General features: G+C 43.2%; 1 protein-coding gene across 10 annotated transcripts in view; it reads right to left on the bottom strand.

Moving 5' to 3' along the window:
* MAPKAP1 (MAPK associated protein 1) overlaps positions 1 to 15,167 on the bottom strand; it is a 266,415-nt gene that overhangs the window by 41,287 nt on the left and 209,961 nt on the right. For 8 of the 10 annotated variants that reach the window (XM_003312320.7, XM_003312321.7, XM_054658424.2 and 5 more), the window contains one exon: positions 3,079 to 3,219. The exons of the other annotated variants lie outside the window; for them this stretch is intronic. In XM_003312320.7, coding sequence (XP_003312368.1) covers positions 3,079 to 3,219 — 141 coding nt within the window. The remainder of the gene's footprint in view (positions 1 to 3,078; positions 3,220 to 15,167) is intronic. 10 annotated transcript variants of the gene reach the window in all.

The following is a 15,167-nucleotide window of genomic DNA, read 5'->3' as shown; positions in this document are numbered from 1 at the left end:
TGCTCACCTGGGCCCTTGCTTTGACCCTCTGTCTTGACCACAGTTGGGCTACTTATTGGGCTTCTTTTTTTCCTTTGAGACAGAGTCTAACACTGTCGCCCAGGCTGGAGTGTAATGGCGTCATGACAGCTCACTGCAGCCTTGACCTCCCAGACTCAAGCGATCCTCCCATCGCAGCCTCCTGAGTAGCTGGGACTACAGGCAGGCACCACCACACCTGGCTATTTTTGTATTTTCTGCAGAGATGGAGTCTCACCATGTCGCCCAGGCTGGTCCTGAACTCCTGAGCTCAAGTGATCTGCCCACCTTTGTCTCCCAAAGTGCTGGGATTACAGACGTGAGCCATGGCACCCAGCCTACTTATTGGGCTTCTTAAAAGTAGGCCCATTCAGAAAAAGCAGGCCCTTTGCTATTGGGCAAGTACTGCAGCTAAACACAAACTGGATGTTTGAGTGGCATTCTTACTTTCATAAACTGAAAGTGTGGCCAGGCGTGGTGGTTCACGCCTGTAATCCCAGCACTTTGGGAGGCCGAGGTGGGTGGATCACTTGAGGTCAGGAGTTTGAGACCAGCCTGGCCACATGGTGAAACCTCGTCTCTACTAAAAATACAAAAACATTAGCTGGGCATGGTGGTGGGCGCCTGTAATCCCAGCTACTCGGGAGGCTGAGGCAGGAGAATCACTTGAACTCAGGAGGCAGGGGCTGCAGTGAGCCGAGATCAAGTCATTGCACTCCAGCCTGGGCAACAAAAGCAAAACTCTGTCTTAAAAAAAAAAAAAAAGAAGAAGAAGAAGAAAGAAAGTGTACACACAGAAAAAGTGCACAAATCATGAGTATATATACCATGACTTTTCCACAAAGTCTACAGACCCATGTAATCAGCACCCAGATCAGAAAACAGACCCTTTCCAGCTTCCCAGAAGCCCTTCTCCAGCCACTACAACCATCTTACCTGGAATAACCAGTATCTTTACTTCTTAAATAAGATTATTTCCTTGTATTTGTGAATGTCATATAATAGAATCATATAGTATGTACTCTTTTATTTATTTTTGAGAACTGGCTTCTTTTTGATCAGTCTTATTTCTGAAATACAGTAGGAAAAACATCCCCAGGAGGAACACTGAATGACTTTATGATTTAAGAATCAACACTAAATAAGCAATTTCACCACTTTAGATATTTAAGGTTTTTATGAGGAAGAAGAGCTACAGTTAAGTCCTCACTTATTGTCATTCATAGGTTCTTGGAAACTTCAACTTTAAGTGAAATGATGTACATAATTTTGTTCAATGTCGTTTTGTTATAATGTTGATAAGGGAAAAAATGAGTTTTGTTATATGTCATTTCACTTAAAGTTACAGTTTCCAAGAACCTTTGGATGACATTAGGTGAGGACTTAATGCAGAGGGGAAAAAAAGGTGGGGTCTGTTTTGGTTCGAAGTTACTGAGTGCTGTCTCATCTGATCAGCCTGCTAGAATCACCATCATCTTAGCAGCTAATGCTCACTGGGCACTTGCTAGAGGCCAGGTGCCTAAGTTCTCTGCACGTGCTGCGGCATTTCATCCTCAAAAATAAAAAAAAAATCTTTATTTTTACAGATAAGGAAACTGGGGCTCTGCATCATTTGCCGGTGGTGATACAGCTAATAAACGAGCAGGGTTTGTACCTGGGCCTCCGACTCCTGAGTGAGCCCTCTGAGCACCACACTCTACTGCCTCCCAACTAACAGCTCTCACATAGGGAAGTTCACAACTGCAGGCCCCGTACTCAGTGCTTTACATGTGGGATTTCACTCGTTCCCCATAGCAACCCTGCGTCATTGGTACTACTGATATTCCCATTCAAGCAGGATAGAATTGAGGCTCAGAAAGATTAAAACACTGGCTTAAGGTTACATGGCTGTCTATTGATAGAGCACAATTTAAACCATTTGTGATTCTCTTGCCCATCTCTTAATCACTAAGCTGTATTGTCAGCATATTGGAAGTTCCTGTCAGTCAAGTTGGAAAGGAACATGTGAGGAGATTTTTGAGGCCTCTTACGAGTTAGCCAGGTTCAAACTAATGCCAACATTAGAAAAGATTTTATTATGACAAACATACAAAGCATTTGTGAGAAACATAAAATAAATGAACCCTAAGAGTTAAAAGGAGATGCAGGAAGAGGTGGTGTGGCAGAGACAGGGTGCAGCTCAGCTCCCTGACTGGGTGAGCCTGGCATCACTACCCATTCTTCCTCTCCCTCGGCCATCACATGGGAGACCCTTTGTTAGGGAGCAGGTGCACTTGAGTTGGTCAGACCAGGGTTTGCTCCTGGCACCACCACCTAACCACTGTGTGAGTTGGGCATGAGACTTGACTGCTCTGTACCTCATTTACCCCCTCTGTTAGATGGGGACAGTAAAAATACCCCACCTTTTAGGTAGTTAAGTAGTACATGTAAAGCACTTAACACAGTGACTAACACACAGCAGACACCTATAAAAGGCAGCCATGATGATGATGATGATGATGATGATAATGATGATGTATTAATAGTATGTTGCTTACTATGACACTTTTCCTACTCCGGTTTAAGTCAAAACAGAAATTTAGCACATAATTAGAACAAATTAATCCCAAATATGAGTTGAAAGTTCCAAATTATATGACGAAGATCCAAATATACCTTCTGAGACATTAAAAAGCTTCCTGAATAAAGGCCTGAATGAATAAGCAATGAGCTAGCTGAGTAAGAACAGGCAGGTGGCACCGTCACAAAGCAGTTCTAAGGAGAGCAGGCAAGAGAATTACAGAATGAAAAGAATTATGGAACTTCACCGAAGTCAATCAGTTTGAAAAGAGTCTCAAGTTAGTTCTATTTCTAATCTTCTGCTTCATAAAAAAGAAGACAAGACAGAGCACTCAAGTGGGAAAAAGGATGTACTTCAAATTTCATTGTTTAAACATTTTCTCAGAAAACAAATTACTTTTAGTCATTCAGGTCACATAAAAGTTGTATGTTGTTTCTTTCCCCATTTCTACACCGACTGCTGACACGACAAGCCAGCTCATCACCTGCTCACACACTTACCTAGCTGTACATCGGTTGTGAATCGCAGTCTGTGGATCATGCTGACTTTGAATGACTTGTAATGGTGGCTGCTAAGCATATCCTGTACTGTGGCTATGTCAATTTGCGAATCCTCCTCAAAAACCCCGTCTGCCCTTGAACCTGGGGAGGAAAAGGCAGTTTAACACATAAAGATACATGAGGCTTGGCAAATGGTGTCTGCTTAAAATGCTTTGGGATAAATTAAAATAATATGGGCTATTTAATTTGGAGAAGAAAAGGCTGAGCGATGACTTAATAATGCCATTCCAGTAAACAGAGAATGGTAACATATTAATCATTCAACAATTAATTCCACAAACACTATGGCAGGTCCTTGGCTGGGCAGCAGGGATACAAGGATAAAAAAATTCCTGCTTGCTCTTGGCAGGAAGCTCAGTCCACAAGAGTGAGTCAAAAGCACAAGAGCATGGGTGGTGTTAGCAGTGTCACGGGTCTTGTTTTTTTTCTAAATGTGATTTTCCTAATCACAAAAGTAATCCACATTCCTTGAAGAATCTCTGTCCTTTCCAAGATTCCCAAAACGTCTTCTTTACTGCCTCTCACCCTGCGCCCCACAGCCTCCATGTGGGATTTCACTCGTTCCCCATAGCAACCTTGAGCCATTGGTACTGATATTCCCATTCATGCAGGATAGAATTGAGGCTCAGAAAGATTAAGACACTTGCTTAAGGTTACATGGCTGTCTATTGATAGACATAGCTGTCTACTGACAGAGCCCCCACTGGCTCAGGGGGCACCTGCTAGTGCTTGAGTGTGACAGTCTCATCACTGGCCTCCTGGTCACCAGGCTCTTCCTCTGCAGTCCAGCCGCCACAGGCTTTCTGATCCATTTTTCTAAAGGTTGGATCATTCATTCATTCACCAAATGCTCAGAGAGCACCCTGTGCATGCTAAGTACTCTGATATGTGACACTGGAGACAGATAAGAAGCCTGGTGCTCAAAAATCTTCCCTGGCTCCACGGCCTCCTGAACGAAGAACACTTTTTTAGCCAGGCAATCAGGGCAGCCCATAATGTGCCTGAAACATACTAATATTCTTCTCACTTCTCACACATGCCTTCTCTCAGCCCTCTCAAACCCCTCAGACTGCACAGTGCTTCAGGCTTTTATAATTCTGGGCCTTTGCTCATGTGCTGCCCTTGGCCTAGAACAACCCTCTCATCCTCACCCAGACCTGTTGAAATCCCTCCACCCCTCCCTAGGCTAGCTCAAACTCTACCTCTCCTGTGAAATCTTTTCTGATGGTTCTTCTGGAAGTGAATTCCATAAAAGTTGGCTTATACTGGACCCTGGAGCCCGACAGCTGTGGCCGCAACTCCTAGCTCTGCCTCTAATTTGCTGTATGATCTTGGGCAAGTGACTTTATCTCTCTGAATTTCAGTTTTTGCCATTCACATCAAAATTTAGGTAAAGAATACGTATGCTTCATAAGAGCAGTGACTATTTTTCTTCTAGTGTCAGGGTGGATTATATTCAGCCGTGTGCTAGAATTGCTTAGTGGTTGCTCTGTCCTAATCTGGAAGCTTTGTGAAGGTCAGGAAAGTTTCTTACTCATTTTTATATCTTCTGCAAGCAGTAAAGGCAACTGGTATGCTCTCACTAAATTTTGCTAGATAAATAATAGCTAGTATACATGAGTGCTTACCATGTGCCAGGCTTGGTGTTAAGCATTTCACACGTTACTGCATTGAAGGTCTTATAATTTTCCATATTACAGATGAGAACTCTGAGGCTTTGGGAGGCTGTCACATGCCAAGGTTACACTAAGCAAAGTTAAACTATCTCTCAGTCCCTGGACTTTGAAATGTGGACTTCTGCAGATGCAGCTGTTGGTGCCATCACCAGTGCAGGGGGTAGAATGGGTTGGGAGGGGAGGAGCCTGTCTCGCAGAGGCTGACCACAGTAGGGTGCTCTAGGCCTCGTGTTGAGCACTCAAGAGACAGTTCCACAGGGAAACCTAGGGAGAACTCTAGGGGGAATGGAAAACTCTAGATTTGGGTATAAAACTGGAAAATTTTGTAACAAACTGGTAGCCTGACAATGATATGCTTTTCCTTCCCACAGTTACTGCTTACGGGGCAAGTATTTTAAGTCAAAGTTGGTGTCTGATGCTTTCACAGTGAACTCATTTATTAGGAAATTTGTGTTCTATTTGCAAACACTACAGTAATTCCCAACCTGGACCATCCCAGCACCCACAATAGTACTTTCCTTCAGTAAGGACATGACCTCGCCCTTCACTGAGTGCCTCTGGCAGAATCCCATCTCAGAGCCTCTTGCACATGCTGTCCTCTCTGCCCAGGTCACCCTTCTCCCCATCTCACTCTCTCCCGGCCCCTCCCTGTTTTCCCCCTGAAGAGCAGAGCACCAGTGACACTCCAGGGAAGCCTTCCCTGGCCGCAAGCCCCTGGCACTAGTTTGGCTCCTTCTGTCCCTGTATCCTGCATTTTTCTTCAGAACAGTTATCACAGGGAGTAATTGCCTGTCTCTGCCATTAGACTATAACCCCAAGAACACAGGAACTGCTTTCTCACCACTGCAACTCAGACACTGCCAGTGCTACCACTCAGAGGATAAAGCAGAGCTCAATAAACATGTACTGAATGAATACCAGGTGCCATGTCCACAGGAAGGTGAGGGTCAAAGAGACAGAGTGACTTAACCAACATTGCACCTCCAGGACACTGCAGAGCTTCACTCCACATCTGCACTGGGTAGCCCCTTTCCTTTCTTTGCAGCGCCTATGATTTTGGACAGAGATGCCATGATCCTGATTACCACTCTCTCCTGGGTAATACTGAGGCTGGTTAGGATTTGGAGTTTCAAATAATCATTCACTTTTTCCAGTCTTCATTTTTACTGAAACATAACTGCCAAAACATGTTTTATTTCTATTTTAGAACTTCTTATACATGAGAATTGCAGAGAATTTTGGTAAAATATTAAAATCATTTAATGTTTTAAAAATCATTTCAAGTCATCTTTTCTGAGAAAATGCTATTATTAGATACAACTTAGCTCTGAGCTCAAGAACTTCTGTTTGCTTTACTAATTAGTGTTTTCTAAATATTGCAGGTATTTGATTTGGAAAGAGGTAACAGCTCATTATGCTAAAATGCCAATTACTAAAAAAAAAAAAAAAAAAAAACCCACACTTAAGATTTTTACATTTTATGATGTTGGATTAAAACCAATTTAAAAATTACTATAACGTGACATATAATTTTTTACTGAGCAATTTCAATGCCAGCTGCTAATAAAGCATCTTAGCTATAAATGATAATTCAGATGCTTTTAGATAAAGTGGTGCATAAATATGGCTGGAAATTGATTTAGCTTCTTACAGAAGCTACTGAAGAATGACATATTTTGTTTAATACACCAGCTAATGTAGTCCTAAAAGCTCAAACAAGTGCCAGTTTTCACTCCTAAATTTGCTGTGGGAGATTAATGAAAACTTTATATTTTGCTGAAATGTTAATAATGGGCAGATGAGATGATAGGATTTTAGTAGAGGTCTTAAAGCTATGAAATAACCAGCAAGGCTTGTCAATATCCTTGTATTAATTTTGTACAAGACTTACATAGCTGGAGCTGGCTCAACACACTAATGCTTCTTGCATTGACCTTCTACTCTCTGATAGTGTAAATTCATATCCCATTTGAGGATTTAAGTCCCCCCGATACCTGGGGGAGTTCTGAGCCTTGCCCCAACTGACAAGGGGCATGTCTGTGTTTATGATCAGAAGGATAACAGCACCTGAGGGAGTACAGAAGGAACAGTCCTGTACTCGCCTCCAATTCACACTGCTCACTCCAAAGCAGGTTATCTCATGAATGGGATCAACTTCTGGTTTTGGAGTTCCAGTGTTATTTCTTTCTTTCTTTTGAGACAGAGTTTTGCTCTTGTTGCCCAGGCTGGAGTGCAATGGGGAGATCTTGGCTCACTGCAACCTCTACCTCCCAGGTTCAAGCAATTCTCCTGCCTCAGCCTCCCAAGTAGCTGACGCCTGGCTAATTTTTTGTATTTTTAGCGGAGATGGGATTTTGCCTTGTTGGCCAGGCTGGTCTCGAACTCCTGACCTCAGGTTATCCACCCGCCTCGGCCTCCCAAAGTGCTGGGATTACAGGCGTGAGCCACCATGCCCAGCCTCCAGTGTCATTTCTCAAAGCAGGCTCAGGAGTACCACTTGTTGGAGGGGTCATGTCTATTGTATATGCAATGGTGCAACCACTTCTCTGCCCATGCCAGGAGTATGCTAGACGGTGGAGGACACTGGTGAGGATAGAGCAGGGTTCCTGATCTTCAGGAGCTTACAAATTAGCTATAGGCCAGAAAATAGTACAAGGCAGAAAGAAGTGCCTAATAAATGGTGCCTGCAATAGACACTTTATCTAAAGACAAATACCTGAAGCAAAGCATTCATTATTCCAAAAGCATATTTTTTGGACCAGAAAAGTTCTATGACTTTGCATGTATACGTTTACTGTTTGTATCTTTCCGGAAAGGAGTGAACCCAACCACACATGAAAGATGAAAGATGCTTGATATTGTACCATCTGCATATTAAAATTACTCTACTACAACCTTCACATTAAAAAGTCCACTTCTGTTCAAGAGAAGACATTTTTAGCAACTCAAAGAGAAAAGCAGAGAGAACTAGAACATCTTAAAAATAAACATACTGAAAAAACAAAAACTACTCCCTGTTAATTTAACTGAAATATAACCCATTGGTATTTTGTTAAATTAGCAATTAAAAAGGTCACAAGCAATTAAATGAAACAAAAGCCACACTGTGTTCATCTACATTAATGCTGAACTGGGTCTCCTCGTGAATGACAAGATAAATTGTTATGGTGCCTTCAAAGACTTCACAATGTATTTTGTCAAAGTCGGGAGTGTTAATGTCTCTATATGCCATGGATTACCATAATGTATTGTGTCAAAACGCTCAAGCTGCAATAACTCAAAGATGTATTGTGATAGATCAAATTTTGGGGTGGGGCCTAATAGTGACTTGAGCACCACAGCTCAAATGGACTGACAACAAGGCTCCAGAAGAATGACAATCACAATGTAGGAAGGTATGGAGGACAAGCAGAAAACCCAGGAGGAGAAGCAGCTTAAGTCTCGGGAGTACAAAATCAGGAAAGGGGAACTGAGGAATGAGGCCTCGCACCTGTCTTCAGTGAAGAATGGCAAAAAGAGGCCACGGCAGGCAAAGGGAAGCAGAGAGGAGTTGAGGAAGGAGGCAGGTGGAGTCTAGGGCCTGCAGCCAAGAAAGAAAGAGAAGGTGCTGGGAGGCAGCCTTGGGGATTAATAACATTAGAAAGAACATGGAATATAAGAGTACAGAGATAGAGATTCAAATTGTCACTCAAAGTGTCAAGACTGGGTCAAAACCTTGCCCAGGGTTCCACTGTTAGGAAAGGTGAAACCAGGACAGATCTGTTGGACTCTGGAGTCCACGTGCCTTCTCCTTTCCCTTCCCTCAAGTGGTTAAAGGCTGCTCCTGCCCTGCCTACCTCACCACGCTCCTACAGCAACAGCACTGTAATAGACTGTTGAGTCGAATAACTGTAAATTCTAAATTAGTGGTTCTCAAAGTGCACACTGGGACCTATGGTGGTGGTGGTGGTGGGGAATTCCCAAGTCCCCTTCAGGGTCCATAATTGCAATACTATTTTTATAACAACAGCAAGACATGACTTACTTTTTTCATGTCCATTCTCTTACAAGTGCACAAAGAAATAAAAAGCTTGGCTGGGCGCAGTAGCTCACGCCTGTAATCCCACCATTTTGGGAGGCCGAGGCGGGTGGATCACCTGAGGTCAAGAGTTCGAGACCAGCCTGACCAACATGGTGAAACCCCATTTCTACTAAAAATACAAAATCAGCTGGGTATGGTGGCACACGCCTGTAATCTCAGCTACTTGGGAGACCGAGGCAGGAAAATCGCTTACACCCAGGAGGCAGAGGTTGCAGTGAACCAAGATTGCGCCACTGCACTCCAGCCTGGGCAACAAGAACGAAACTCTGTCTCAAAAAACAAAACAAAACAAACCAACAAAAAAACAACAACAAAATAGAAACTATCATTTGAGTTTTGGTATAGTAACAAAAATTAATACCCACAATTATCTGAAAAGGCTATTGAAATATTCTTCCCTTTTTCAACACCATATCTGTGTCAGGCCAAATTTTCTTCACATACTTTAACCAAAGCAATGTATTGCAGCGGACTGAATGCAGAGGCAGATATGAAAATCCAGGTGTCTTCTATAAGCCCAAACATTACAGAAATTTGCAATACGATAAAATAATGACACTCTTCTCATTAAAAATTTTAGGCCTGGCTAGGTGCAGTGGCTCACATCTGTAATCCCAGCACTTTGGGAGGCAAAGGTGGGCAGACCACTTGAGGTCAGGAATTTGAGACCACCCTGGCCAACATGGTGAAACCTCGTCTCTATAAAAATACAAAAAATTAGCTGAGGATGGCGGGGCATGCCTGTAATCTCAGCTACTCTGGAGGCTGAGGCAGGAGAATCGCTTGAAGCCAGTAGGCGGAGGCTGAAGTGAGAGCTGAGATTACACCACTGCACTCCAGCCTGGGCGACAGAGCAAGACTCCGTCTCAAAAAAAAAAAAAAAAAAAAAAAATTTAGGCCAGGCGTGGTGGCTTATGAATATAATCCCAGCACTTTGGGAGGCTGAGGTGGGTGGATTGCTTGAGTCTAGGAGTTTGAGACCACCCTGTGCAACACGGCAAAACTCTGACTCTACAAAAAATACAAAAATTAGCTGGGTTTGGTGGCTCATGCCTGTACTCCCAGCTACTGAGGATGAGGTGGGATGATCACTTGAGCCCAGGAGGTTGAGGCTACAGTGAGCTGTGATCACGCCACTGCACTCTAGCCTGGGTAACAGAGTGAGACCCTGTCTCAAAAAAATTTTTTTTAAAGAAATTATAGTTACTTTTCATAAAATTTGTCATTTGGGCCAGGCATGGTGGCTCACCCCTGTAATCCCGGCACTTTTGGAGGCCAAGGCAGGTGAATTACTTGAGTCCAGGAGTTTAAAACCAGCCCGGGCAACATGGCAAAACCCCATCTCTACAAAAAATACAAAAAAAAAGCAGCCAGGCTTAGTGGTGTGCTCCGATAGGCCCAGCTACTGGGGAAGCTGAGGTGGGAGGATCGTTTGAGCCCAGGAGGTGGAGGCTGCAGTGAGCTGTGATTGTACTACTGCATTCTAGCCTTGTGACAGAGACCCTATCTCAAACAAACAAACAAACAAAAAAACCCAAAAAACATAAAACTGTCATTAACATTAATGAAATTGCTGTTTTTCAATAAATATTTTAAAATTAATCAATTTTTAATAGATGTAACTCAATAAACAAAAGCTTGGCCAGGTGCAGTGCCTCACACCTGTAATACCAGCAGTTTGGGAAGCCAAAGTGGGAGCACTGTTTGAGGCCAGGAGTTCAAGAGCAGCCTGAGCAACATAGTGAGACTTTATCTCTACTGAAAGTTAAAAAAAAAAAAAAAAAAAGTCAGCTGGGCATGGTGGTGCACACCTGTAGTCCCAGCTGCTCGGGAGGTAGAGATGAGAGGATCACTTGAGCCCAGGAGTTTGAGGCTACAGTGAGCTGATTTGCCACTGCACTCCATCCTGGGCGAGACCTGGCGACAGGGCAACACCTTGCCTCAAAATAACAAAACAAAACAAAAGCTCTTTGGGTCTTCAATAACTTTTAAGAGTGTAAAGAGGTCCTAAGACCAAAAAGTTTGAGAACTGCTGACTTTATTGGTTATAATGCCATGTTTTCATTGCCCCTGATATCTATTTGGACAATAATAATGGGAAACGAAAGTGCAGTTATAGCTGTGTATATGTGTTATAATCTGACAACAAACACAGCTGCAAAGCCTGTACACACATAAAAGCAATAGGTTTACTTTCAGGTGATCAGACCAAGGCTAATTATAAATACTGTTTTATAGTTTTAAAAGTGTTTTCATAGATGTGATTTAATTGGAACTCAGGGAGACACTTAGAGTTATATGACTTTATTTCAAACAAACAGGACTAATCATTAAATCATAGCTCAGATGAACTCACCGTATATTACTGGAAGATTCCTTGTACTCATAGATACAAACTGCATGGGACTTTAACATTCATTTTATGGTTCAAAGAGTCTTACACCAAGTCTAAAAGGCCCCAATCTAGTTATAAATTAAAGCAATTCAGTGTCTCTTCTCTAAAAAGATCTATGCCAACTCTAGAACTCAATTGGAAGATCAATGGCCTCTGTTACATCCTCACCTTTGTCCATAGCACAATCCTGTTGACTGTTTGTTCTAGACTAGCAGTTACTTAGCTCCAGCCATATGCCAGGTGCTGTGCTAGTGCTTCCGGAATTTAGGGGGATGGCAGTGTTCCCAGATGATGAAAGGAGGACAGGCAATCCATGGAGGAATAGGAAAAAACATAAAGTCCACAAAGCATGAGGACCTACACAGGGAACACCAAGTGTTTGCCTTTGGCACAGTGTGTGAAGCGGAATGGTGGAAAAGAAAATGGTGGGGGTGGGAGTAGTTCTTCAAAAGTGGAGCAGTATCTAGCTCAGCACCTGGCACACAATTAAGTAAAATAGTACAAGTGACTGACAAGGAGAAGTACGTAAACCCTTCTCTGCTCCACTCTATCTTGAAGTCTTATTGCTACTCCCCACGCAGAAGCCCTGCTTCAGCTAAACTGGACTCTGCTCAGGTTCTACCACTTGGTCAGAATGTCCTTTATGCTCTAAAATTTATATGCTTCAAGGTCTAGTCCAAATGGAACCTCCCCTGTCTCTCTCCTAAAGCATTATAGCCCTTTATTGAAGGTTCTTCTGGTAAGTATCTTACATGGTAAGTATTTGCACTCCCCTCCGGACAAGGAGCCTGAGGGCAGGAACATCCCATTCTACAAAGCACATGGTCACACAGTAGATGTTCAATAAATGCTGCTGATGGAACAAGTGAAGTGTGATGCAACACAGGTTAACCATTAACAGCACCTGAGGTTTGTACACCACCCCTTGTATTTACCTTGGCTAACAGCACCTAACATATCTTTCCTCGTTTTCCATTCAGACTCCCCAACAGACTAGGTTTGTCAAGGACAGGGGTTCTGCCTCAACAACTGTGACGGCGGCTAACACACACTAAGTGCTTAACGCATGCCAGCACGATGCTCAGCATTTTAAAGACGTCATCTCATTCCATTTTTCCCAATGCCTCTTTAAGTTGGATATTATCCTCTTTTTACAGGTGAGAAAAATGAGACTCAGAATGTCATTCTGCTACAGTAGTCATACGAACAGTACAAGCTGGAGCTAGGAACTGAACGCAGGTCTAATTCCAAAATTGCACCTTTAACCACCACACAACCTCCGTGAGTAAAAATGTTCCTCAGATGGGCTGGAAATGCATAACTCCATGGGCTGTAATGGTATCTAAGGAGAACACAGTCACGCCTGGCCATGCCAGAGCAAAGGAATCAGGGATAAAACCTAACTCTCCACTCCCTCGGTAAGACTTAAAGCTGGATGCATAAGTGAGTCACAGAGAAAACTCTTCCTTAGCGCTCTGCATCCATCACATTTTTTTTTCCAGAGGCCTTTTAAGTCCCCAAAGCCCCATAAGCCCAAAACTTCTCTTCTATTAAACACTTCCCTTTGGCTACTAGTTATTTTTGCTGGTCTCTAAAAAACAATCAATAGGTGATATACTAAAACACACACACACGTTCATGCCCCCCGCCTGCCCACCGCTCTGCAGTAATCTCTTTAAAGCCATCGGGATCACGCAGTAGGATATACCCTTCACTAGAATCTGCCATGCTACCACCGGGGTAGGGATCTTTGCTGTCAGTGCTTAATTGATTAAACTCTTGGAGCCAGAGCCAGCCAGGCTGGAGGACTTTCCACATGGAGATTTCAGACCCCCTTCAATAAATCAAGGTAATCTTGTTTTATGAGGTAGTCAGAAAGAAACAGTTTCAAGTTTGTAGAATTTCGAAAAAGAGCAGATCATGGAAGCGGGGCCTACGAGGCTCTGCATCTTAGACCCTTGCTATCCCTCAGTCTCATCTTTCAGCACACTCTCCCTCATTCCATTCCATTTGTTCATCCCTAAACACCCCAAGCTCCTTCTCATCTCAAAGCCTTCAGATGAGCAGTCCCTTGGCCTGGAACGTTCTTCTCTTACTCATTATTGGACTAACTCCTTTTTCTTCTTACTCAAGCCTCTCTTATTCTTCTCACCTGCTCTGGTCCCCTGCTATGCACTCTTTTCTACCCTTCACAGCACTGATCACAATTGTGTGCTCTATAATGTGGGGCTAAGTCTCAGCACAGTGGCTGGCCCAGAGGAGGGCTCAATCAATGTTTGGGGAATGCATGAACAAATATGTGCCCAAAGTGAATCCAATACCCTTTACAGGATGAAGCGTGACCACTTAAGGGTCTGGACCAATGGTTCATTACGGGTTTGCTTGGAAGTTAGATTAGTGACAGAATTCTCATTATTTCCTCTTTCTCCAATATGTCTTTGTCCATGTTCAAAGCCCAGGAAAAGTAATGGGGTCTTCTCAGGAGCATGGCATTTTTGACAATTTACATGGCAAAATATCTAAGAACTGTAACATCTGATCAACACCAAGGTGTCCTTTTCCCTGAGTCGAGAGTCAGAGGATGAGGGCACATCCGCTGGAAGAATCCCACCTCCCATTCAGAGTCACTGCAGAAATGTCACCTGATGCATTACCAAACCATTAGTCAGGACCTGCAGGGCGAATTCTGGGGCCAGGAGCCTATCAGAGGGATGCAAATCTCCATGCCCTCACTTAGAGCCCAGACAGGGTTTGTGGCTCATCAAACATGCTTCCTTACTGCTCTAATGTACCAGTGTATCGCTTAATGAAAGTTCTTAATTGTAATTCAATTAATTACATACACAGAGTCCCCAATTACATTTTCCAATAAGACATTGGCTATGGTACAGGTCTAAATGCACTTAAACCAATTTTAATATATTAAGACCAATTTCCCTTGAATACTAATTACTACCTAATGATAAAACGGAAAGGGGGGAACTTTTAGAGAAAGAAGAGAGTGAAAAATGCAAATCATGTGGAAGTTCTCAGCCCACACAGCACAATTCAGACACTCATTACTGAAAAGTAGCTGTGGACAAGGCACAAGTTTGCTTCAAGACAGGTTAGCACAGCTTTTTGCCCCAGGTGTCAGCTACCCTTGGTGCTGGCCAATGCCCAAAGGGGCCTGTGGGAAGTCTAAGGGGCTAGAGGGAAAGAAAACAGGAATCACAGGGAGGGAAAGGGTCACCACACACATGCTCAGACAAGCTATGGTGTCTGTGACAGTTGGTTGGCCTCTGAGTCTCAGGCAGACACACTCAGTAATGGTGAACGCTTGTATAGTGCACTGCAGTTCACTATGGGCTTTTACTGTACACAATCTCACTGACTTGTTTCAATGGTTTAAGCCTCACAACAGCTTTACAGGGTAGGGACTACCATCACATTTTGCAGCAGGGGAAATGAGGCCCACAAAGGAGGAGCACTTGTACAAGGTTACACAGTGGTGCCAAATATCCTGCCTTTATAGTGCGAATCAGTCCACATTAACCAGACAGGAAGACAAGGACTCACAGATACGTGGCGAATAATGTTTCTGTTTCATTTAAATTCTAATAGCGTGCAGCAAACAGGGAGCTATTATGCAATATTGACTTGGATAAAAATCCTCACCCTACAGAAAATTCCTTACAGTGAACACCTCCCCGCTAAAGCCAGACAGGTTAACTGGCTTTCAGCAATAACAACCTAAAATATGTAAAACGAACATCACAAGTCATTTTCATTTGTAAATAAGAGTTTATTTGCATGATCACATTTTCTTGTGTATTTGAAGAATGCTGTTGTGGTATAATAAAGGAGGTGCTTAAGTCACATGATAGAAATTGGGGAG

The sequence above is a fragment of the Pan troglodytes genome, chromosome 11, assembly GCF_028858775.2.
Source record: "Pan troglodytes isolate AG18354 chromosome 11, NHGRI_mPanTro3-v2.0_pri, whole genome shotgun sequence".
NCBI classification, from domain to species: Eukaryota; Metazoa; Chordata; class Mammalia; order Primates; family Hominidae; genus Pan; species Pan troglodytes.
Note: the sequence above shows the minus strand (reverse complement) of the source record. Positions and strands in the feature narration are given on the sequence as shown.